Source organism: Ailuropoda melanoleuca, chromosome 5, assembly GCF_002007445.2.
Source record: "Ailuropoda melanoleuca isolate Jingjing chromosome 5, ASM200744v2, whole genome shotgun sequence".
Lineage (NCBI taxonomy): Eukaryota > Metazoa > Chordata > Mammalia > Carnivora > Ursidae > Ailuropoda > Ailuropoda melanoleuca.
The window spans coordinates 100,376,808-100,402,520 of record NC_048222.1 but is presented as its reverse complement, the minus strand read 5'-3'; the positions used below and the strand labels follow the sequence as shown (position 1 = coordinate 100,402,520).

The window sequence follows — 25,713 nt, the reverse complement described above, 5'->3', positions numbered from 1 at the left end:
GATAATGAAAAACATTAATTTTGTGACAAATTTGAAATGACAATATATCAAATTTGACCTGGGGGCAAGAATAAATGTTAAAGTGTCGATTGGAGTTTTACAACACATTGCATCATCAATAGTGGACAAAAGCAGTTTTTATAACCTCGTGTTTGAAACCGCTACAATTTACATTTGAAATATCAATGGAATAATTTTTCTAATGTCCATGGTTTTTAAGAAGTAAGGAAAATAAGGATTGTTTATCTGTAAGCATTTTTCCACAAATATCACATTCCATAGTCCAGGATAACAAAAAGTTCACCTGGTTCCTGGTTCTTTTCTGATACTTTTGCTGTGTGAGATACACAGTTTCCTTACCTACACAATGGCTTAAAGCCACCTTACATAAACACGTGTCCCAATGTATTTTTCCCCCCTTGGAAACTAGTCATCTTAAATCCACACAAGGTAAAGAAATAATCTCCTAATTGATCCATAATTAGCATCACAAGTACCCTTTCCCTTGAAATCAGTGCCCTAATAGTTTCTTGTCTGCCTTTTCTTGGTTCTGTCATAATAATAACTAAGCAAATGTTACTACGGATAGCAATACCCCAATTTATCAGATCGACTTTGAAAAACTTCTATTGTATAACTAAATTTAAATTCCAGTGAAGGGATTTAATTCTCTTCAGACTGCCATCTTTGAGAATCAAACAAAACATTAATGACAACAACAAAATGATATCAACAAGTGACTACTTTATACAACAAATGTTAATTCACTATATCAACCAAATGAATGTCTTCTTGAATGGCTGCTATGTTCACAGAACCTTCTTTGCTGAGAAATGAAAAATATTTTGAAAAACAAAAAAGTAACTATTCAGTTCCTAACTGTATTAGATCTCATTATGAATAAGAGATGTATATATTAGTTTGGCTTTCTCCAAAGCAGAACCTGAGACAAGGACTTGAGCGGAGGGAACTTACCTGGGAGACATTCTCGGGAGTAATAGAGTGCAGGGAGTGTGAGACAGGAAGGAAAGGAAGAAAAGCCAAAGGATTCATTTGTGAGGTCAATGATATGAATAACTGGGATTCCTCCAGGATATTTGAAGAAGGGTGCAGAGTGCCTTCAAAACTATCTTCTGAAGAATACAATGCTGGAGCATTTATCCATGAGAACTCCCTTCTTGGCTTAGTGTTTCTGTGTCTGCTACAACATCTAACTGTTGACTAAGAAAAATGTGAACAGTTGGGTTACGGGGCAGGGGTGGGAGCTGCAGGAATTCTAAGGTTTGAGGATTATAGAAAAGAAGAAAATGTAACATTCTATAACTGGTTACATGTAGCCTTTTTTTTTTTTAAATCAATGCTGTGATGGTTGAAGGAATAAAGAAAATTTCTATTCACTTTCTAAATTGAGCCCAACACCTGAGCCTGCTAATTCTTGTCTTTGTTTCATTTTCCAGGCTCACTTCTCTATATCCTGATCTTAAAAATCACAAGGAAGAACCAGAGATGTCAGTGTTGTTTTTAGTAGTCTTCATTTATTTTCTTAAATTCTTTTATGACATATATAAAAAAAGTCTTTTTTTCTCTCTATCGTTTTTTTTTTAGAGGGGGAGAGACAGGTGCAGGGGAGGGAGGGGAAGAGACAGAGTCTTAAGCAGGCTATATGGAGCCAAATGAAGGGTTCAATCACACAGCCCTGAGATCATGACCTGAGCAGAAAGCAAGAGTTGGACGCTTAACCGACTGAGCCACTCAGGGTGCCCTCAGATTTTTATTATTTTTACTTCTAAAACAGATTAGATGGTTCCTAGGCTCAGAATTGGTCATGATGTGTGCCTTCCAAGCAGGTTTATCGGTCAATATTACCTTTAGCATATTCCTTCTATAATCAATGTTTACACAGAATTAAATGCATATGGACATACAAAGAGTTTAGAACTTACCGCAAATCGTTGCCTTGTACCCATATGTTCTCCCCTATTTTCCTGCTATGATGCCTGAGGCTGTCATCCTTATATTTGATTCTTTGAATGAAAGTGTATTTGTAGGAGGTTTGTGCAATATATCTGTACATAAAATATCTTGGGGGCAGCAAACACTATATTGGTTACATACGTTTTTCATCTGATCACAAAGGAACAATTTTTCAATCTGAAGTAAACATCACATTGAGAAATTGATTTCCAAGTGGCAAGATCTAAGTGTTGGCAAGATGCCAACCATATGTTTATATATTTATAATCAGTCATAAATCTTATAATACTTTCAATTGCAAAAATTAGTGGAAATATATGTATTGCCATTGCCGTTATAGTTACTGTCCTGGCTGAAGGCAGCAAGCTTTTTTTAGATTAATTTATAATTCTCTAATGCACTAAGTTTAAATCTTTGAATAATCAGTTCCTGTGGTGCTAAGGTTAACCACTGAATTGACACTACTTAAAAAATCCAAGTGGAATCCTGTTTCAAAGAAGAAGAAACAGCAGCAGCAGGATCGGGGGAGGGGAGGAAGAGGAAGAAGGAGAAGGAAAGAGGAGAAAACTGTGTTGCTTTGAAAATACCAAACTTTTCTAATTTGTAGTGAAAAGAATATTTCCTCATTTCTTTCACTAATATGCTCACCAATAAGGGAAGAACACTTCTCAGCCCCAAAGGCTTAAAGACAGTAGAATCAATTATTTCGCTGTATTCCTTGCAAACACATACCCAGCTGAACAACCACGGAGGAGTAATTAAACATTTTCAGCTCCCAAACACCATGGGCCCAGGAGACTCTACCTCTCCCACAAAATGCCCTACCCCCAGTGTGAACAAGGCCAGAGTCGCAGGAGAATATAAGGGGTCCAGGGTATGGTTTTGATGATTTCCTAGTCCTCTTACAGCACGGCACTTTCATGAGGTCTAGCTTTCTGTAAAACTTCAGTAAACATGGTCATTTATTAAAAATCATAAAATCAGAAGTTTAGAATGGATCAAGATCTTCAAAATTATGATCAGTTTTGAACACTTTCATTTCTTTCTGAGAGGTAGTTGATACTTAGAGAAGTTAAATCACTTTTCTCCATAGTACACAATTCCTTGGTGGCAGAGCCAAGACTAGAAATGAAGTCTCTGACACCCGATTACTTTGATAAGTTAGACATTAATTGACCATTAGAGAGGATTAAATACATGGGAAATGCTGGCTGTAGGTAAGGGTAGAGGGTAGGCCTTAGTATGTAGCAGTGCTGTACCAAGGACAGGGTGATGGGGCGCCTGGGTGGCTCAGTCATTAAAGCATCTGCTTCGGCTCAGGTCATGATCCCAGGGTCCTGGGATCAAGCCCCACCTGGACTCCCTGCTCAGCAGGAAGCCTGCTTCTCCCTCTCCCACTCCCCCTGCTGGCATTCCCTCCCTCACTGTGTCTCTCTCTGTCCAATATATAAATAAAAACTTAAAAAAAAAAAAAAAAAAAAGGACAGGGTGAGGTACCTGCAGGTACCAAGCAGGGAGCTCCTGCCTTGCCTCAGGAGTTTTCAAAGCCATAGTTTAGAACTGAGACCAATAAATAATGTGTTCTAGGAAAAAATCTTTTATCACTGACATCGTTCGGAATTGTGGGTCCTCTATTATGGTTCTTACATTACCTATAAAGTACCCCAGTGGAGATGACTCCCACGGTCCTATAATTGCTGTGCTACAGGGCAACAGTAAACTAGTAATGTCCGTGTAAGTCGCAATACAGTACAACAACCCAACTGCTGATAATTATCAGATGAGATTTGGGTCAGAAGAACAGTAAAAATGAGATGGAAATGAGGTTTGAGCATGTAGCCTGCCTCTGTCACACCCCAGTTCAGCTTTTGGCTTGGCAGTTACAAGAATATCCAGAGAACAAATATTTGTTCCTTTACAAGCTCATTATGTTATATATCCTAACACTATGCCAAGTGTGTCCCTGGAATAGAATCATTAAATGTCATTTTTAAAATCTGAACCCCATTGATTTATTTAGTGTTTGTTATTTTGGATATAAAAGCAGAACTTAGTCAAATGATTTGGTCTGGCAGAATACTCACTTTTTTAGCAAGCAAACCATCCCCAACACAGATCCTCTCCAAAGTTTACAGAGTTCAGCTTCTGTACCAATTGAAATGAGAGCCTATCTAAGAGCACACAGAGAGGGCTGATTGGCTGGTGCAGAGAGAGCAGGATATATAAAAGGCAGCTGTAGAACATCTGAGAAGGTCAATGATATCATCCGGCCAGAGTCAAACCTCAGTGCTTCGCAGACTGGTGCGCTCTCACCATGAGTGGGTGCCCATTTTTAGGAAACAACTTTGGGTGAGTATTTACCTCTATTTGAAGGATGTTCAGGCTCTTAGAAATGCCAAGTAAGATCACTTCAATTTCTGAGTTTCGAAAGCATTCAAAATTGCCATCCTTCTTCTCTTGTTAAAAATCTCCTTTAAAATCAGTTAGCGAGAGAATTTTGATCACTCTTACTATTAGTTGTTATGCTTTCTCAAGATTGCCTGTTTTTCTCCTCCCTTATTGCATCTGTAGATGTGCTTTTAAAAAATTATCCATAGAAGGCAATGAAGAAGACGAATCACAAACCGGTGTGAATAGAGCCAGCAAAGGAGGACTTATCTACGGAAACTACCTGCATGTGAGTAGTAGAGTGCTTACAGCGCTTAGCTTCCATGGTTAGGTGCTAAATTCTGTGATGTGACATTTTCATAAATTGAGGTTTTTGTTTTGTTTGGTTTTGTTTTGTTTACTCAGTCACCAAAAGGTTTTCCAGACATAAAGTCGCAAATGTATGCTTTTTCAACTTTTGTATCACAATTCAGGAGACTCCTAGACTCCTAGGTGAAAATTCACCTCTCTGACAGAGGGAAGGTACAAGCGGAGTGCAGAATCTTGAGCTGAAGAGCGTAAATGATAAGATAAAGTGTAGATAACCGGCAGATATTGCACAACTTGTGTAAATAGCACATGGTCTCTATATCCCAGCCTAGATCATTGCAAATGGACCCAGAAAAAATGTATTTTTAAAATCCCTTGTCGTAAAGTAGAAGTGTTGAAGACACATGTTTTCTTGAAACCATTAGTAAATGAAAAAGGAATATTACAAATGCAGTATTTGGAGATAATAAATATGGCCTGTTTGTCTTCTATATTTTTTAAGAAGTGAAATGTTTAGAGCCGTTGACGTGTTCACTGATGGGTGTCTAGGGATGAGCTGATAAAGAATGTTAAGATCTTCTTAGAATAGGCTCTTTGAGGAATAAAAGAGTAGAAGATAAACAGTGAGCTAAGTTAAGTCACCAAGCTTTTATCATACTCATCTCAAGAGATAAAAGCGATATGACTTCTCATTGAGCGCAATAGTACTTGTTATTATAGAATCCTACCCAATATAAGTTCTTCTGAAAAGATAATGATGATAAAAATCATAAATTCGGGGCACCTGGGTGGCACAGCGGTTAAGCGTCTGCCTTCGGCTCAGGGCGTGATCCCGGCGTTATGGGATCGAGCCCCACATCAGGCTCCTCTGCTGTGAGCCTGCTTCTTCCTCTCCCACTCCCCCTGCTTGTGTTCCCTCTCTTGCTGGCTGTCTCTATCTCTGTCAAATAAATAAATAAAATCTAAAAAAAAAAAAAAAGAATATGTTAAAGATTCCCATTAAAAAAAATCATAAATTCAACTCATTCTTTATGGTTAAGACTCATGAATTACTTAAAAGGCAATAGATTGCTTCTGGAGAATTTGGGAATTTGGGGATTTTTTTCAGTATTATATTCTACTTCTTATTAAAATTGATAAAAAAAACAAGTTTTACAACTTCAAAATTAATCCTTCTTTTTAAAAATATTTTTTTAGCTTTATTGAAGTATAATGGATGTATAACATTGTGTTAATTTAAGGTATATAATATGTTAATTTGACATACTTATATATCACAAAATGATGACAACCATAACATTAGCTAACATCTGCATTGTATCACATAATTACCATTTCTTTTTTGTGGTGAGGACATTTAAGACCTACTCTCTTAGCAACTTTCAAGAATATAATAGAATTCATTAACTATAATCACTATGCTATACATTAGATCCCCATAACTTATCCATCTTATAACTGGAAGTTTATAAAAAATTAGTCTTTCTTTTTTTTTCTTTTTGTTTCAAGTTGGAAAAGGTTTTGAATGCACAGGAACTTCAAAGTGAAATAAAAGGAAATAAAATCCATGATGAACATCTTTTTATCATAACTCATCAAGGTAAGTTGCACAGAAGATTGGGTAGTAACTATTTCACAGGCATTTCCCAACAATAATGAGGAAAGCTACAATTTTTGTAACTATAAAATGGTGAAAGATCAAGGAATCACCTCCCTTAGAAATGCTTGAGAATATTTTGTTGCCAGATAAATTCTCATAAGGCATCCCTCTAGAGTTTATAACAGTCTTCATTATGTTACTTCACTGCTAACTGGATCAGGTAGGACTTTAGCTCTTTCTTAAATCCAGAGGAACTTTCTATCTCTTGGAATTCACGAAGAATTGGCAAGATAAGCTGTTATTGTTTTTCAAGTTTAAACTTTAAAAAACTATTTTTAAGGGATGCCTGGGTGGCTCAGTTGGTTGAGCGACCCACTCCTGATTTCAGCTTAGGTCATGATCTCAGGGTTGTGGGATCAAGCCCCACATCGGGCTACTCACTGAGTGGGCAGTCTGCTGTAGATTCTCTCTTTCCCCCTTTCTCTGCCCCCGCCTCCGTGTAAAATAAATAAATAAATCTTAAAAAAAATAAAATAAACTATTTTCAAGAAATAGACACTCAAATTTATTGTGACTCCACATAATTGTGTATAGATCAGGCACTAAACAGAAATGTAAAATTTGTCTAAAGTGTGCATTAATTCTCTCCAGACTTCTTACCACTGGGCAGTGGTTTTTAGGAATCCATGACTTCAGGAGTTCTGAAAGTCCCTGAACTCATAGAAATTATGTGCAAAATTTCATGAATATGTAATAAGGTCCATGACCCCAGAATATTAAGATTTACTCTAGGATTGTTGGTGACATAATACTGTCCTCTGTCTGACCAGGTCCAATGATTCATACTAGTCTGTGTCCCACTTCTAGACATGTTTTCTTTCCCTACCAGGTCTTTGTGACTTTTCCTCAAATGGCTGTTTGCCTCAACTGGTTAAAATGATCAATTCCTTAGAGTAAAAAAATAAAGATGGAAAATAATTGAGTTGATGTGTGACCTCTCCTTTTTTCATGTTTACATTTTTATTGGTGACTTAGCCCAAGACAAAAATCAATAGAAGAGGAATCATGGCAGGTTAGCACAGATTGGAATCAGAAAATTGTTTAGAATCCCATCTCTACCACTATAAATTGTGTGACCTTGGTCAGGTTTTTTGACCAATAATTCTATTTCCCCATCTGTAAAATGGAGACAATTACTTTATCTTCTTATTCCTAGAGTTCTTGTGAAGAGGAAATGAGCTAACGTGCATTGAGCACTTAGTCCAAGTTAGCACAAGACGAGCATCAACAAATGGGAGCTATCATGATTTGATAGGGAGACTGTCCTTCCATCCTTCAGTTATGACATGTGGTCAGTGGGTCATGGAAATAGCCACAAAAATTAAACCTGAATAAAAAGATACAGAAACTGATTAATAAACATTTGATTTGCTCTTGGTCCAGATATGAAAATGAGATCCCTAGAAGTCTCCTTAAATGTAATTTAAAATTACAATTTGATCTCTATTTAGTACAGAAACATAGCCTTTAGCCATACAGTAGCACCAAATAGAATGCACCAGATATCTCCAAGATTTTTGATACTCTGTGCTCATCTAATGACTACATTGGCTCTTTAGTTGATTTATTCGTAAAATAATCACCCAATGTTTATCTTACGCCAAGCACTGTGCTAGGTACTGAGGGAAGTCGGTGAGTAGGATGAAGTTTTAGGCTATTCACAAGCTTGTCCTCCCCGTAATATTCCAAGCCTCCATAAAACTAAATTTTCTCATATTCGTCAGGTTAGGGTCTATTAACGTCTCGGTTTCTAGATAGAGGTGAGTATCACTTCTGCTTTCCCATACGCCTCCAGCTTCCACACAGGAAATTAGAATTAGATTAGGTGTTATATCTTAAAAGACCTAGACAATTTATTGTTGAAAGAAATAAAAATAATAATAATGACTATATGCTTCAGCATAGAGATTACATGGCTGGCATGGTAAAACATTCAATAAAAGACGGCTATTATAACATTATCACTATTTGTATTTGTTTGTAGCATAAATCTAAGGCTATATTGGCATTTATTGTCTTAAAATTACATTTTATTTCTTTTTCAATGTGTTAACCTTGTCTTTCATGTAATTATGGTCAAAAAAGCTCCCATAACTTTGGAATTGACAATGATTTTTCTCATTACAGCTTATGAACTCTGGTTTAAACAAATCCTCTGGGAATTAGATTCTGTTCGAGAGATCTTTCAGAGTGGCCATGTGAGTTCTTATGTCACAACAGTGGATTTATACTTTTTTTTGAGAATGTAGACTATTGTTAANTTACTTTTTTTTGAGAATGTAGACTATTGTTAACTAGAAAAACTTACCATCGAATGATGGAATTATTACTTCATGGAAACATTTTAAAAACCCTTCCAAGTGGCAAAGAGTTTGGTCATACTTTCCCAGTGCCTCTTCTCCTCAGAGCTACACATTGCTTTAAGATTCCTTTCACATTTCAGTTTCGGGCCCTTGTTTAGAACTTGATTTTTTTGTTGTTGTTCTTAAAGAAAGTTGTTATTTAGGATAGTAGATTGCCAAGATTGCTAATATAGATCCTTTAACTAATAGGTACCAGAATTGTATTTCTTTCTTGTGCGTGTGTGTTTTCTTTAAAGATTTTATTTCTAATGAATTTTTGCTATGGGAAGATAGAAACAATGATGAGGAAAGTGAAATAAGAAGAGAGAGGATGTAGGAAGAGAGTAGTAGAAGAAAGATCAAGAGGACACGTGGGTGGCACAATTAAGGGTCTGCTTTGACTCAGGTCAAGATCCCAGGGTCCTGGGATCAAGTCTCACATCGGGCTCCTTATTCAGTGGGAAGTCTGCTTCTCCCTCTCCCCTCCCCCCTGCTCGTTTTCTCTTGCTCTTGCTCTCTCACTTTCTCAAATAAATTTAAAAAATCTTAAAGAAGAAGAAGGAAAAAAGATAAAAGAGAGGAGGAGGAGGGTCAAGAGTGGGAGGAGAGCAGAGCAGAAGTCCAAATTGCACTTCCCCACCTTACACCCCCCTCCTGCTCCCAGGTCCTTCCCCAAACAGCGGACAACCTAGTTCCCCTGCCTCTGAGCCCCTGCTCCAGTTCAACCCTGCACACACAACACTCTTCATACACATGTGAATACAATTCCCATTTACATTAATGGCAGCTTTGGGGCCCTTGGTAAAAAGCAGATTTATCCAGGTGTTGCTTAATCTTCACCCAGAAGTTTCCATGTTTCCTTGACCTTGATTTCTCGAAGCCAACTAAGAGAGAAATATACTTTGACATCAGTGGCCGTTGTGTTCCAAAACCGACTTCTCACTTGCTTCCATGTAATTTTCTATTTTCAAAGGAGGAGGAATGATTCCGATTTTGCTGACCATCTTTGCACACAACTTGGAGTGGCTATGAATTCAATACATACGTATGGCACATTTTAATTGCAATGTTCCTCTTTAACACGGAAAGTTAATAGGAGTACATTGCTGTTTGTAGGCTCTTCTGTATCTTCTAGAAATTGGGATTGATTACTCGATGTTTCATTTCTGAACCGTCAGGTCAGGGATGAAAGGAACATGCTGAAGGTTGTCACTCGGATGCACCGGGTGGTGGTGATCCTGAAACTGCTGGTGCAGCAGTTTTCCGTCCTGGAAACCATGACAGCCTTGGACTTCAATGACTTCAGGTGTGGGCCCGTGGCTTTGTAGGAAGGCAGTAGCGTTTTGCCCTTTCATTCTGGTGGGGTAAAGGGGAACTGTGTGCTGTGTGCTGTGTAAGGAGCCTGTCCCACGGACACTGTGTCACTGCACACACGTGGGAGTCTTCATCACAAAGCATTTGAGAAGTTAGTAAAAATATGTCTTCACTCACTTTTGCATACGAACATAATATGATTGATTACACTGAATTCATGGTTGCGTGCCCTGTTTTTATCTAAAAAGGATTTTACCCTTGATCTTAGCCAAAAGGCTGAGAAGCCATTAAAAAGAATTTTAGATGACTTATCAAAAGGCTAACATGACTGACAGGATACATATAACTAAATTTAAACAAATTTTTTCCAAACTAAAAATAAAAGGGAAACAAGAGTTGACGGGAAGCCTATCAGCAAAAGTTTCAGTTTAAGTTATGGATTGAACTATAAATGTTAGCTCTGCATTTCCAGGCAGCCAAAGCCATATATATATATTTTTTAAAAAAGCTTTTTTCATACCTAAATTGGAGAAGAGATTTCTTAAGAACATCTGGTGCATTTAGTGATGTAATAGGGATTGTCTCCAACATGTGTGACAGCCGAGGGGAAATGCAGTAAAATTCCTTTGTGGTGGTTTTAAAAAATTGAAGTCTTAAAGCCAATTAGATGAAGGAAGCTTAGAAGGATGTTAGAGTTTGGGTGGTTGTGGGGTGGGAGTCATAACATTTGTTTATTGCCGATTTTGTGCGAGGCAATATCTTATTTGTTTTACTGGTATTATCTCGTTGGTGTTCATAATGATAATAGATAGTGAGATCCATGATGATATCCAAGAATATAAATTTTGGGAGGGATTGAATCTATAAAGAATCTTTTAGCACTATAGAATAAGAAATATCGCTCAATGTCCACATGTCTTTATCTCAGGAAAAAAATTAGTACACAAATACGAAAACATACATGTGTCTGTCTGTATGTGTGTGTATATGTATTTAAATATGCACGTGCATGTCTGACATTTCCCTGACTATATACACATTCCATCTTTAAATTGATTAATCGACTGCAACAATGACGTTTAGGTATCTCATTTTTCTTTCTTTGTTAAGGTCAAATCACAGGTCCAGCTCTAGGCAGCTTTGTGTCCCTGTTCTTGGTGATATCTAAGGGAGTAAAACTGAGGACCTCTCACAATAGAAGAAATCATTACAGTGATTCACAATGTCAACCCCTCTCTTCTTTCTCTTCTCTTGCCTTCCTCCATTTATTCGTAGAGAGTACTTATCTCCAGCATCGGGCTTCCAGAGTTTGCAATTCCGACTCTTAGAAAACAAGATAGGTGTCCTTCAGAGTTTAAGGGTCCCTTACAACAGAAGACATTATCGAGATAACTTCAAAGGAGAAGACAATGAGCTGCTGCTTAAGTCGGAGCAGGAGAAAACACTACTGCAGCTTGTGGAGGCATGTGCTCAAATATGGTCTTTAAAGTCCAACTCCCCGCGTCTTGTTAATTTAGCTTCTGGTAGATTAAAATTTTAAAACTCGAGTGTTTCATCACATTCATTGTAAATAAGAACAGAAAGAATTTATAAAAATACTTAAGCTCAACTAATTAAAATATTTAAATTATAAAGAACTCCCTTGAAAATTTCAGAAATAGTTATATAATCAGCCATGTTAATATTTAATAACTTCATCTTATAAAACAATTCTTTTAAACAAGTCTAAACAACATTTAATTAGCTGAGTTTTAAGCTGAGTATAGTTATTCAGTGAGCTTTACTTCTTTAAAATATTCCATTATTGAACAGTTCCACAAGTTGTGTATTTTTCTCAATTAAACTAAATTACTAAGAGTATAGTCTTGAGAATTTGTTCCCTTCATATCTTAATTCCCTCCAGGTCTGTGAAAGGTCTTGAAGGATTACTGTTTCTTCATGAGTAAATTATTAAATAAAGATTATATGGTCTTGATTTCCTTCATAAGGATTTTTTTCCTTTGCAAATTAAAATTTTCTTGCACGGACTTACACTATGCACATTAATCCCCTCGGTATTGTAAATGTGGATTTAGGTTAATATATTGTACATAATGCCGAAAACAGCTCATAAGGATAGGAAGTGAAAGAATCACAAAGCTAATTTCAAAACCAAAAAATAGGTTAAATGAGAATCCACAGAGATGCATGAATTTTGTTTCTTTTTTACATTAAAAAATCTTGTGTATGTTCACTAAACTGGAATTAAAGTAAATTTAAAAAAGTCTGTGGACTCTTAAAATAATCGAGTAGTAAGTTGATTTCAGAGTTGCTAAGTGTACCATGCTCCTACATTTAGAAGAGATCGAATCTTATGTGTGTAGTAATTCCTTCAGCTCCTAAGCCATAAGGTATTTTGAGAATAAACCAGAAGACTTCATTCAAATAGCATTTAGATATGTTCATAGATTTATAGAACGAAGTTGGGATTTCTGTAATAATATATTTCTTAACAAATAAAGAGTCAATATTATCAATATGATTGCTTTAAAGATTAAGAAGTGAAATGTAATAAATGGCTATTCTTTAAATGAAGAAATTGAAGGGAAAGAGAAAATATTTATACACAAAAACTTATGACATATGTTTCTCAAAATAAAGAGAATTTCCTGTTTCAAGTTCATAAATGTTAGGCACAATGTATTTTATGTATTTTAAATGTTACAATTTATTTACTTAAAAAAAAAATAATACTTCAGGCTTGGCTGGAAAGAACACCAGGTTTAGAACCACATGGATTTAACTTCTGGGGAAAGTTTGAAAACAACATTGTCAAGGGCCTGGAGGAAGAATTCATAAAAATTCAGGTATTTATGATGCCATAAGTAAATATAAGTTTATTACAGAAGAAGTATTGAGAATTTTATTTAACAAATCCTAATTTTCTCTTAAACTTTCATTTTTCTTATATTCTTTTTCTTTCACAAATGAGTCTGCAAGAAATATATTACATAATTGATTTTATTTTATTTATGTACAATAAAATTAAGTTAGGACGTTCATTATAGACACGATTTGTTTTTGATAAATATATCAGATTAATAGACCTTTTTATTTCCATTGAAAATTTCTTATCATGATCAATTCTAGACAGAAGTAAGCTCTCAAAAGACCAGTCAACCAAATATATTTAACCAGATAATTTTCCCTGGGCTCATGTAAATTTGCAGGGCCCTTTCTATTGGCTCTCAGCTCAAATTTCTTTCATCTTAAGAAAAATATTGTCCATTCTTCATTTCCCAGCCTCTCTTCATGACTACATTGTTTGAAAGAATTGTTTTAATTGTATATCTGGAAAGGCTGTATCAGGTAGTGCTTAAAGCAGGAACTTTGAAGTCACACTGCATGGGTTCAAGGCCCACCTTCATCCTCTTAATGACTGACATTGAACTTCTGCTGTTACTTAACCTCCCTTTGCTTCACTTTCACCAATAGTAAAATAGAAAACAAGAGTATCTTCCTTGTAGGACTATTCTGAGCATTAAATTAGATGAATATCTGTAAGGTATTTAGAACACGGTTAGCGTAATTATTTCTTTATCTCTCATCTAACCCTCAACCCAAACCAGTCTGTCTTCTTGTCCCATCATTCACAGATGGCCTCTAGGTATATAAATCCAATGGCCATTTTCTTTTTACTTTACCTCCTAGTGGCATTCAATAATGACTATTTATTCTTTTTTGAATATTTTTTCTCTTTGGATTTGGTATGACATTGTCTTCCTTTAATTCTCTGGCCCTTATTGTCTTGCTTTGTCCCCTTTACTGGCTCATTTTTCTTCTCAGACTGATAAGTGGTCGGATTTCACAATGCATCGGCTTAGACACTTTGTATTGTCTCTCTGTACTCTCACCACATGAACTCATTTATACCTACTGTTTCAATATCTACTTATATACCAATAACTCTCAGACATTCATCTCCAGCATAGATAGCTCTTTAAATTTCAAATTACATATTTCACATCCTACTTTACAATTTCTTCCTGGTCCTCTCAAAAACATAATGATAAAACCAAACTTAGAAAATTTCCTCTTCCTTCCACTCTCATATCAGCTCGGTCTACTACAAACTGAAGAAATTTTTTCCTTATAAACCATCTGGTTTGTCAAGTCTGAAATACACAATTGATCCTTGGTACCTTCCTCTTCTTCAATTGTTTCTTCAACTTATCACCAAATTCTACCAATTTCACCTTCTAAGTAGCTCTCAAGTCCCTCCATTTTACTGACCACCTTAATCAAATGCAAATTGCTCTTGTTTTTCACCTCGTCTCATAATTTCTCTCAACTATCTTTCACTTCTCCCCAATATGACTCCATTCCAATTTATTTTGCATACTGCACTTTGAGCAATCTTCTCAAAATGCAGATCTGATCACATTTTGCTTTTGCATGAAAACTGTTTATGTCTCCTTATTGTTTCTAAAAGAAAGATAAAAACCTTTAACACAGTCTTCAGGGTGATTCATGATCTCATGTGGTCCAGCCATATTGAATTTCTTTAAGATGAATTTGGTTCTTCAAATTTATCACCACAGAGTCTTTTTATATGTTATTCTTTGGGCTTAGAATATCCTTCCCCTGGTAACTCCTTCCATTCTTCAGGCTCAAGGAGAACTTCTTCAGAAAGATCTCCCCAGGGGCGCCTCTGTGGCGCAGTCTGGTGAGAGCCCGACTTTTGATTTCGGCTCAGGTTGTGATCTCAGGGTCCTGGGATGGGGCTCCCTGCTCAGCAGGGAGTCTGCTTGAGATTCTTTCTCTCTCTCTCCCTCTGCCCCTCCAATAGTGCACGCGCTCTCCCTCTTTTTTTCTCTAAAATAAATAAATATATCTTAAAAAAAAAAGATCTCCCTCCTACCTCCTGAGTACTGTAAGTTATCATGGCATACTCCTCCTGTTTTCTACTGTCCACGCTTGCAATGTAACATCTAGATGATTATTTGTTCAATGCCTTATTTCCACCAGTTGCTATACTGCATGAGATCAGGAAACTCAGTTTTTGCTCACAATGTTATCTCTATCACCTTAGCATGACATTTACTAAATAAATGAATAATTAATTGACAATAATGTGCATACAAGTTCTCACCACATGAGTGATTCTTCAGACAAACTGAAAATAATTGACTTAACTGATCTTTCCTCTTGCTCAATTAATTGAGTTGTAAGTAGAGCACTTATAGTAGGCAGAAGTGTACAAATTTCCTTGAATGAATCAATAGATATCAAAGGAATAAATATCTGAGGGTGGAAAAGGTCTAAGAAATTATACTTACAGAATATAATACTGAATATGGAATTTTAATAGAGTTAATAGTTTTTCTGACTGGAAATTCTTAACTTTTCGTAAGTGGAATTACTTTACTTCCTGTTGTAAAAAATTGCTGTCTAAAATTAGATCATGATCAGCCACTTGTAGCCATCTCCGATTTTGCCCATCTAAGTCCATTTCTTATGCTATTTATGAAAATAACATTTGAGATCAACAAATCATGCAAACTTAAATAAAAGGATAGAACCAGTGAGTGTGAGGAAAACTTGTCTCATAAGCCATCATTTCCAAGTTGTATTATTAGATGATATGGTAAATATTCCAAGTACACCCTTTGTACTTCTGGTGAGTCTATTATTTCTCAGAAGAGATGTTTTCTGAAGTAAGAATCTATCTCTCTTGGGGATATTAATGCAGTATCTTCCCCCAAGGCCAAGGAAGAGTCAGAGGAGAAAGAGGAACAAATGGCTGAATTTCAGAAACAAAAAGAGGTGTTACTCTCTTTATTTGATGAGAAGCGTCATGAACATCTCTATAGTAAAGGTGAGTATTTTATTCTAAGGGTCCTTTCTGCAGGATGTATGTCTGTGAGATCAAAATATCAAACCTTACGTGGGGGAAATAAAATGAAAATTTCTATTGCACTCATCAAAACAAGAACTGGGTTAATTTTATCTGTTATAACCTTATGTGGTAAGTTTACATGCCCAATTTATTTCAAAGACATTAGTCAGAAGCTTTCGTGATAGATATCCGACATGCAGGAGACCAGGAGAAATTGAACACGATTTTGCAGTTTAGTTCACAATGTAATAGGGATGGAAATGAAGACAAGCAGTCTAATTGTAAACAGCACAGTAGTGTAGAGCAGAGAAGTATTCTGAGGGCAAGGATGGCTTCACAGAGGAAACCGGTTTCCCAAGCCGACCAGGGAAAGCACATAGTTAGACTTTCTGGCATAATTAATGTTGGCTATTTATTTTCTGAAGCTCATTGACCAGTGTCATCAATACCTTCATTATTTAACTCTTCTTTTATATGTTTGACATTTTTGTGTTCATTTGTACTTGACATTTTTATTACAAAGTACTTATAAATCTTTTGTAAATGAGAAGAGAGGTAAAAATTAATTTTTATAACATAGGTGCAAGGCATAGCAGCATATGAAATTAATATGAAATGCTACAAACTTTAAGGTAGCTCATCTCAGCTTTCTATAAAACCTTTGCAAAGAATAGCAAAATCTTGTTTTTCTGCAGATAGAGCAAAGCCTTTTAGTAGAGCACACATATGAGATTTTATATAATGGTTGTACTCCTTGATGCCAAGTGATTTTAAGTAATTTAAGTAATTTTAAGTGAATTAGAAAAAAAAACTACTTTCAAATGACCTTCGGGATCAATCATTTTTTTAAAGTTAGTCATTATACTATTTGACTTAAAAATTTATTTTAGAATGGAACTTAAGTATTTTCTGTATCATTTTCCTAACATGATACTTAAAGGTTTTAAAAATTTTAAATGCATAATTTGTATTTTAAATGCAAATACATTATATAAAGTGTGTATATATAGAAAGTGTGTATATATATATTACATATATATTTGACGTGTGTGTATATATATATATACATATATATATATTAACTTTTTAAAATCTAAGGAATACAAAACTTAAACTAAAACATTGTTTTCTAAAAACATATAAAACTTAATTACTTAAGGTGATGATGCCAAAAGAATATGACTGCCCCAAATTCCTCATTAAATTGAAACTCGCTATGTGTCTTGCAGGTGAAAGACGACTGTCATACAGAGCACTTCAGGGGGCCTTGATGATATATTTTTACAGGTAAAAGCAAATTAGAAGACTAGAACAGAAGTTGAGGAGTGGGTACAGATAATATATCAGTTATAAAGCTTATAAATTGCAATCATAGTTTTAAAGTCGAAACTATCATAAAATGTGTTGCATCATTAAACAATGTTGTAGTTATTTTTGTTTTATGAAATTAAAAAAAGTGGATAAAGTGAGAACACCTTTATAAACTGTTGTTCTCTTTATTCTGCAACTTCAAGTAAAATTGTCCTCACTGTCTAAAGTGTGTGAGGTGTCCCTTAAGTGTCCATGTACTCCCACTCCATGTGTATGAAGGCCTCATCTTCATGTTTCATAAATTAAATGTGCAGAACAATGGAGAGCACACTAGCAAACATTAAAAACAAAACCAAAAACAATACCTCTGTTTACTGAACCTCTTAGTTGTATTTATTTGATTTTTGAATCTTCTCAAATTCCGGGGCCCCTGAGTGGCTCAGTTGGTTAAGCATCTGCCTCTGGCTCAGGTCATGATCTCCAGGTCTTGGTAGCAAGCACCGCATCAGGCTCCCTGCTCAGCGCCCCCCCCCCTCAACTTGTGCTCTCTCTCTCTCTCTCAAATACATAAAATCTTTAAAAAAGTCTTCTCGAATTCATTTCTTCAGAAGCATCAACAAAATGTTTTGACCCTTTTCCTAAACTCCTACTCAATGTATGCCTCTCAGGGTTATGTATCTGAAGAAAATGTACTGGGAGTGCATAGATGAAGAAAGGAAAAAAATATGTATTAGAGGAAATAAAAGGCAGTTTTTGCTTTTGTGTTTTAATATCTTTGCCTAGAAGTTTTAATATCTTTTGCCTAGAAGCAGCTGGTGAATCTGAGGTAGGTATATGTCTACCTTTTTTTTTTTATTTTAAAGATTTATTTATTTATTTGAGAGAGAGAGCAAGAGAGCATGCATGCACACACACACACGCATGCACAAGTTGGGGGGAGGGACAGAGGTAGAGAGAGAATTTCAAGCAGACTCCACGCCCAGTGTGGAGCCAGATGCAGGGCCTGATCTCAGGACCCTGAGCTCATGGCTTGAGCTGAAACCAAGAGTTGGACTCTTAACTGTCTGAGCCACCCATGTGCCCCTATGTCTACCTTTTAATGAGAATCGATGTTAGGTGTGATTCTGGCTGGTTGCTTCACATGGAATATTCTTGACCCTTTAAACAAATGCTGTAAGCTGAGTAGTAGTATCCTCATTTTTGAGATGGAGAAACTGAGACTGGGAGAGTAATTCAGGTCTGCTTAAGAGGCAAAGTTAACATTTGTTTCCAGAGCCAACAGATTATAAAACTTATGCCCTTCCAAACACACTGGATTTGCTTCATTAGATTTCTTTTTATTATTAATTTCTTCTTTAGGGAAGAGCCTAGATTCCAGGTGCCTTTTCAGTTGCTGACTTCTCTCATGGACATAGACACACTCATGACTAAATGGAGATGTAAGTCTCCCCACACCTTCCAACGCCACCACCTCAACCCCAATAATCCTTCTCCCCCATCCTAAACTTTTACTCCCTTTCTCCATCTGTCAGCTCCCCTTCCTACTATCTTTTCTTTCCTCCTATGTGTGTGAATGAGTTTTTTTGTTTATTTGTTTTTGTTCTTGTTTTTTTTAAATCAGCCCAACAATTATTCTCTCCGAGGGCCATTTACCCATCATACACCGTAAGCACAGTGCCTAGTGCCCAGACTTCCCTTGGGGGCCCATAAAAACATTTTATTTAATAATCAGAAGAAAAAATTAACTTTAGGTTAAATAGAATATCTTAATATATAACCATAACTTATTCATCTTTATGCCAATACAATTTTAAAATATAATTTATATATCTATGTGTGTGTCTGTGTATGCGTGTGTGCGTATATATATATATATATATATACATTTCTTTTTTTTTTTTTTTGTTCTTCAAATAGAGGATGGGACCCATGAAGGCAAAAGCGGTGAGGGTTCCTGAAAAGTCATAATGCGGCCCTACTCTTCCCCTATTGCGTTCACAGGCTAGTCCATCATTAGGTTGGATGGAGTCACTTGCATACAGCCTGAACCAAGTGGGGTGCCAGGCAACCTACTGGTCTCATCTGGCTCTCACATGCAAACCTTCCATATGGCTAAGTGATAAGGTGTGAACGTTTTCTCAGAAGCAATAATCATTACCAACCCTTTGTTTTTAGAAAATTGTAGAACTAATGGCAGAAAAATATCCATGGAGTTCATTTGTGTGTTTGCCTAGATAACCATGTGTGCATGGTGCACAGAATGCTGGGCAGCAAAGCTGGCACTGGTGGGTCTTCTGGCTATCAGTACCTGCGCTCAACAGTGAGGTAAGACGGGGGAAATTCACCTGTTTTTCTTGCTGAAAGTCACTGATTCTTGGTTTCTCTATATACATGTGCATTACCTAGGAAACGTGATTTATACTTGCTCCAATCTGAACTGCTGAAACACATTTATACTGGTTAGATTAAGGTAATCCTATTACAGAGGTCGTCGTAAAATCCTTAGTTCTGGTGCTTCATCATTTTGATCCTGAGATGAAATGAGCGTGATACCTGTGGTCGCACGACCTGTGAGGATATGAGGGAGTTCATCCAGGTAGGAACATTTTCAACACATTCTGGCTCAAGTTTGAACTAGATTCAAACAGTTGTCATTCATTCCACTAATTCCACTAATTCATTCCTCTTGCCCAGGTGAATGACAACAGCTGAAAAAGTTTCTTGCTTCCTGGTATGACTCTATTTTATAAAAACTACTTCCATCCGCTCCAAAGAGTGCCCAGAGAGTGTTTACAAGGAGAGGGGTCAGCATTTATCTAGCACTTAAAACATGCTAGAGAGATTTATAGGACATTTGTGTTTTTAATTTATTTAATGTTCCCAACATTATAGATGGACAGAGAGATAAATACACACATATGGAAACGGGGAAACTTACAAGGCCCCTCGGGAAGGGAGAATCAGCTCAAGAACAAATTAGATACTCACACTTAGTCTCCAAAATTCTTCATATCGTACATGGTTTTGATCCCTATTCTTACTACTAGATTGACAGTTAAAGACACACAGGTTCAATTTTTCATCCTTTTTATGAATTTTCATTTTCCCTAGGAACAAACTCTAGACTAAACAATTTATAAAATTCATTGGTTTGAATTTTCACAGTCATCACATATTTTCTCTTTCCCTGGGGATAAATTCTGTAAGCATGAAATGGTAAATGATTGTACCGCATGGACCTACACATCAGTGATGGTGGGAATAATGAACACACCCGGCATTTCTAGTGTGCCGTTATCTCATGAAGACTTCACAAAGGCCTGATCAGAGGAAGGGGTTGTAGTTTTTATTTTACAGAATTAGGAACCAAGACACTGAAGTTTAGACAACTTGTACAATTTCAACATGAGTTGCGAGTTGCAGAGCAGAATTTGAACTCTCATTTGACCTCAAGGCAAACGCTCTTCCACTATAAAACTGCAAGAGTTAAAACAGTTGACTAACACACACAAGAGTGATTGTAAATGTTAAAGCCACATTTATGGACATTTACTACAAATCAAAGTTGGCATTTCAATTTATTAATCCATTCATGTCAGTTACTTGACAGCTACTTTTCAGGTAGGAAATATTTTCTAATGAACAACTAAGAATTTTGTTTGCTTTAATTCTTTTTTAAATTTTACATACCATTCTTTGAAAGTCAGAAACAAGAACACATCCTTATCTTTATGAAGGCAGCATGACAATCATAAGACTGGGGTTTTGATCTGAACCGGCCTGGTCAGGATCAGTGAAACACATAATACTGTTTTATGGGCATGAACTTTGGATATGGAATGAAAAAGAGGTGATCTTAATGCTTGTATTCCTTAACTCCTTAATATTACATATATAATATGCACAAAATATAATACATAATGTATAATGAAGCATAATATTAAATACTAATTATGGCAAAAAATCATTGAAAAATGAAATGTTTTGAAGAAAAATTTAAAATATTTCATGTTAATAAATCTACATCATCGGTATATTTGTGTTTTTCCAGTGACAGGTACAAGGTATTTGTAGATCTATTTAATCTTTCAACGTATCTGGTTCCCCGACACTGGATACCAAAGATGAACCCAATTATTCATAAGTTCCTCTACACGGCTGAATATTGTGACAGCTCTTACTTCAGCAGTGATGAATCAGATTAAAATCATCTGCAAAAATCTATGAAGACATCAATTTCTCAGCCTGTGTTTTTTAAAATTTTCTATGAATTTTCATGATACACAAAGAGTCCTACTGTAATATATGTATATACATAGGTAAGCTCTGTGATGCTCTGACTCAATCCTGTAAATAATTTTATTAACTCATTTTTGTGATAAGACTAAACATTAAGATAAGAAATTAATTCAATTGAATTGTAACATTGTACATAGAAGATTTTCCTATTAAAAACTCAGTGTCTCCTGATGCTTACCTTAATACAACCATTTAACACAATCATTATCTCATTTCGTACTTTAATGAGCTTGTAAACTTCAGCTATTTCAAATATTTTATGTAATAAAAGGTGTCATTCTGTATGAAGACTTACACAATCAAAAACTTTAAGGAAATAATAAGAACTAGTCTCTTTTCCATATATTGTTTTGGAAACATTGCTTGTATTTATCGGGACTCTTGATGACCAATGACAGAAATGTACTTCAAGTTTGCCTAGAAGGAACTTGCTGGACGATTCCACTAGCTCGAAGAATCGAGAGGAGCCTGGGGATGGATCCAGTTCCTGGAGTACTATATTCTTGGAACACTTTGAAGATCCTTTGCATCTCATCTCTTCTTTTCTGTAGGCGTTGGCTGTATTCTTCCCTGCTGTAGGCCAGCTCCTTCCTCAGGCAAGGACCAAGCTTCTAGCACCTCTGGACCAGAAAGGCAAAGGTGCTTCCGAGCTTTGGGAGGCAGTCAATGCAGGATTGAAGTTGGAAAGAGTGATAGTTCCCTCAATTGAAGAATGTTGTTTCCAGAATAGAAGGAGGAGAAAACACACTAAATAATGATTTACTTCATTTCTAATAACAAACATTAGATTAAGAGTTTAGATCAGACAGAAGTTTTATTCTTCTTTTTCTAGATTGGCCTGGATATTGGCAATTCTTAAATTTCTTTTATGAAGGGAGTGCAAAATAGTATCAAAGGAATCCAAATGTATATCAACCTTGACCTAGGGTGATTATCTATAAGCAAGCAGCAAGTTCTTGATAGAATTGAAATAATCTTTGGTCTCAATTATAAGTTTTTTCCTATAAGGATCATGTTGTCTAGTTTGTCTCTAGACAGATAATTTCATATAATTGCTTTTACCTATAAGGCCCTTGTGTGCGTGTGTGTGTGCACGTGCACATGTACAGAATGCCTGATGGTGGCTAAGCTGAAAAATACAGACACAGGTAACATGGTGGCTAAAGGCAATGGCTTTGAAATCAGCGAGCATGGGAGCAAATTGTGGCCCTGCCATTTAATAACCATCTATTCTGGTACAAATTCCAGTTTAAGCCCCAGGTTACTATCTATATGATGGGGATAAAAATACTTATCTCAAGGGACATTTGGATGGCTCAGTCAGTTAAGCATCTGACTTTGGCTCAGGTCGTGATCTCATGGTTCTGGGATTGAGCCCTGTGTCCGTCTCCCTACTCAGCAGGGAGACGGCGTGTCCCTCTCCCTCTGCTTTTGCCCCTTCCTCAGCTCCTGACTCTCTCTGTCTCTTTTTCAAATAAATAAATAAAATATTTTAAAAAATACTTATCTCAATCTTTGCTCTTCTCATGAAGTAATGAAAAAAATATGCTCTGTCAGCAAGGTGTCTTGGAATCTTAGAATAAATGCTATTCGTCAAGGTTTATTCTTTTAACAGAATTAATGATTCGACTTAACTCTTATTTTTATTTCTTAGTGTGACTAAACTAGGTAGTAAGAGTTTTTTTCAAGGGATATATCAGTAATTCTTAATGTAAAAGTCAAAACAATTTGTAATGCCGGTTTCTACCCTTGCCCCCATTCAAACTTGCTTCTAGCGCTAATCATCCCTTTTAAATTATAATTCTTAAATAAGTCATGAAGTCTGTGTAAGGTTGCCTAATTTAGTATTCACTGTGAGATCTTTGTGAAATCACACCCAGGAACATCTTGATGATCTTTGTTATGACTCCTAATTATTACACGAAAATTTCATTGCTTTCCCTTTAGCCCCACTGGGTGAACTTCAAGGAGTTTTACTAGGGCTGGAGCACAGCATATGTCCTTATAGAACAGCAGAGATGGAGGCAAGAAGGTAGAAAAGAGGCTTCTTCATGAAAGGTCATTTAAAAGAGTTGGCATATTATCTTTTAGGCATTGGGGAACTCCCGAATGGTTTAAAGCAGGGAAATCACATAATGTTGTCTTACAGAAACGCAAATCCAGGGGACACATAGTAAATGGATGATAATAACATCCTTCAGAATCACCTGGAGCACTTATAAAAATTAAGTGTTCTGGGGAGCCTGGGTGGCTCAGTCGGTTGATTGGCTGACTCTTGGTTTCAGCTCAGATCATGAATGATCTCATGAGTCCTGGGATCGAGCTCTGTGTTAGGCTCCACACTCAGCAGGGAGGGCTCTCTCAAAATAAATAAATAAATAAGTAAATAAATAAATAAATAAATAAATAAATAAATAAAATAAATAAAGTGTTTAATAAATTCTCAAGTGGCTTCTGGTTTGGTGACTATACTTTGAGAGCCTCTGTATTAAGGGACATAAGGTTTAGTGACCACTGACTAGTGGAGCTGAGACATAACTAAAGAACATGCATCTAGGAAAGGAGGGTGGAAACAGAGGGAAGGTAGGTGATTAAGTAATGGGTTACTAAGGTGTAGTTGACCTGATTCAATAACATTGCCCTCACTTTTATTGACTGGGTGATTATATAATGTTGATGTCGTTAACCAAAATAGAGATTCTAGGAGGTATGGAAGTTTTTTTTGTTTTCTTTTTTTTAGAAGGAGGGAAGGGGGTAATTTTGTAGACATTGAGGTTCAGGTGTCTATGGAGAAAACCATATGTCTATGAACATATGGATTTGGAGCTGAGAAAACGCTTATGTGAATGTAAGCACATTAACACTGTTCACAAAATGTAGGTCATGCACTTATCAAGAGTCTTCTTCAACCAAAGTCAAATATGGGTTGTTTTATTATAAATGTCATCGACATCTGCAACAGCTGAGAAGTATTAATCATTTTGTAATTTAACAAGTCTTTAACATTTGAAAAAGAGTATCAGAAAAGCACTTATACTGTATAAAAATCAGTAAATAAATACAAGCTAGAATGACCAGAACACAGTTCCCTTTGACATATTTGGATAATTAAAATATCAACCAGAATATCAATATTTTTCTTCCTAGAACATTTCTATTTTTTTTTAAAGATTTTATTTATTTATTAGACAGAGATAGAGACAGCCAGCGAGAGAGGGAACACAAGCAGGGGGTGGGAGAGGAAGAAGCAGAGAAGCCTGATGTGGGGCTCGATCCCATAACGCTGGGATCACGCCCTGAGCCGAGGGCAGACGCCCAACCGCTGTGCCACCCAGGCGCCCCCCTAGAGCATTTCTAAACCTGAGTCAACATGTATTCTTTTGAGATTGCTTCTGGTTGTTGTAAAACAAAGAAATACAGTGTTTTGTTTTTGATTTTCATTTTCTAATAAAGGGGATGGGTAAATAAAAGGTCAAAAGTGAGAGGAGAAATGGGATGGCTGTTAGTGGTGCTGTTACATTTAAAATTTTGGTTTTGTTAAGATATTCTACATTAGAAAGCAACCATAAGTTGCAGAGAAGAAATGTTTACATATGCAACATTTGACATGATTTTCTTATATTAATCCATTGAATATTTATTGTACTTATATTTAATCAGAAGATCAGCTCTTCTGCTCCGAGGTTCTTATACTGCCACACACCCACACATAATGACTTCTGCAAGAGAAAACATTGGCATCAAGAACTGAAACCAGGTAGAAGCCCAAGAGATGCACAAATATGTGGTTGGAATGGGAGTCTGGGAAAAGTAAGCAGAAAAGTGGGAAAACAGTCTGGGAAAGTCAGTTTGGCTGATACCCCAGACTGATAGGATTGGGCTTTGAAAGGGGTGGTGCCTAGGAAGGTGGGGAGGAACAGCGAGGTAAGATTCTGATTTGATAAAGGCAAATGGAGCCAAGTAAATGGTTATAAAATAGAAATGGGAAGTGAAAAATGAGACTTCCTTAGCCAGGGAAGCCGAGCCACCCAGAACAGTTAGAAGCGTCACAGCAAAGAACAGGAGAAAGAGAGTGGGAGGAAGCATTACTCCTCAGTACAGGGAGAACAAAGGAAGAAATAAAATCCTACTGGAAGCTTGTTGAAGATGAAAATTTCCAAACAGCAGTTTGTCTCTCAGGCAATGCTACTGGAGTTTTTCCTACGACATAGTTGCCATATTGGTCCTTTAATTTCAAT

The 25,713-nt window shown here is 36.3% G+C and overlaps 1 protein-coding gene across 1 annotated transcript; it reads left to right on the top strand.

Moving 5' to 3' along the window:
• Positions 1-4,240: 4,240 nt before the first annotated feature.
• Positions 4,241-21,426, top strand: TDO2 (tryptophan 2,3-dioxygenase). Its single transcript, XM_002924332.4, has 12 exons — positions 4,241-4,323; positions 4,546-4,651; positions 6,181-6,271; positions 8,459-8,529; positions 9,852-9,979; positions 11,263-11,449; positions 12,726-12,833; positions 15,733-15,844; positions 17,095-17,152; positions 18,536-18,615; positions 19,411-19,501; positions 21,228-21,426. The coding sequence occupies exons 1-12, from the start codon at positions 4,289-4,291 to the stop codon at positions 21,379-21,381; spliced, it is 1,221 nt and encodes a 406-aa protein (XP_002924378.1). The 5' UTR covers positions 4,241-4,288; the 3' UTR covers positions 21,382-21,426.
• Positions 21,427-25,713: the final 4,287 nt, after the last annotated feature.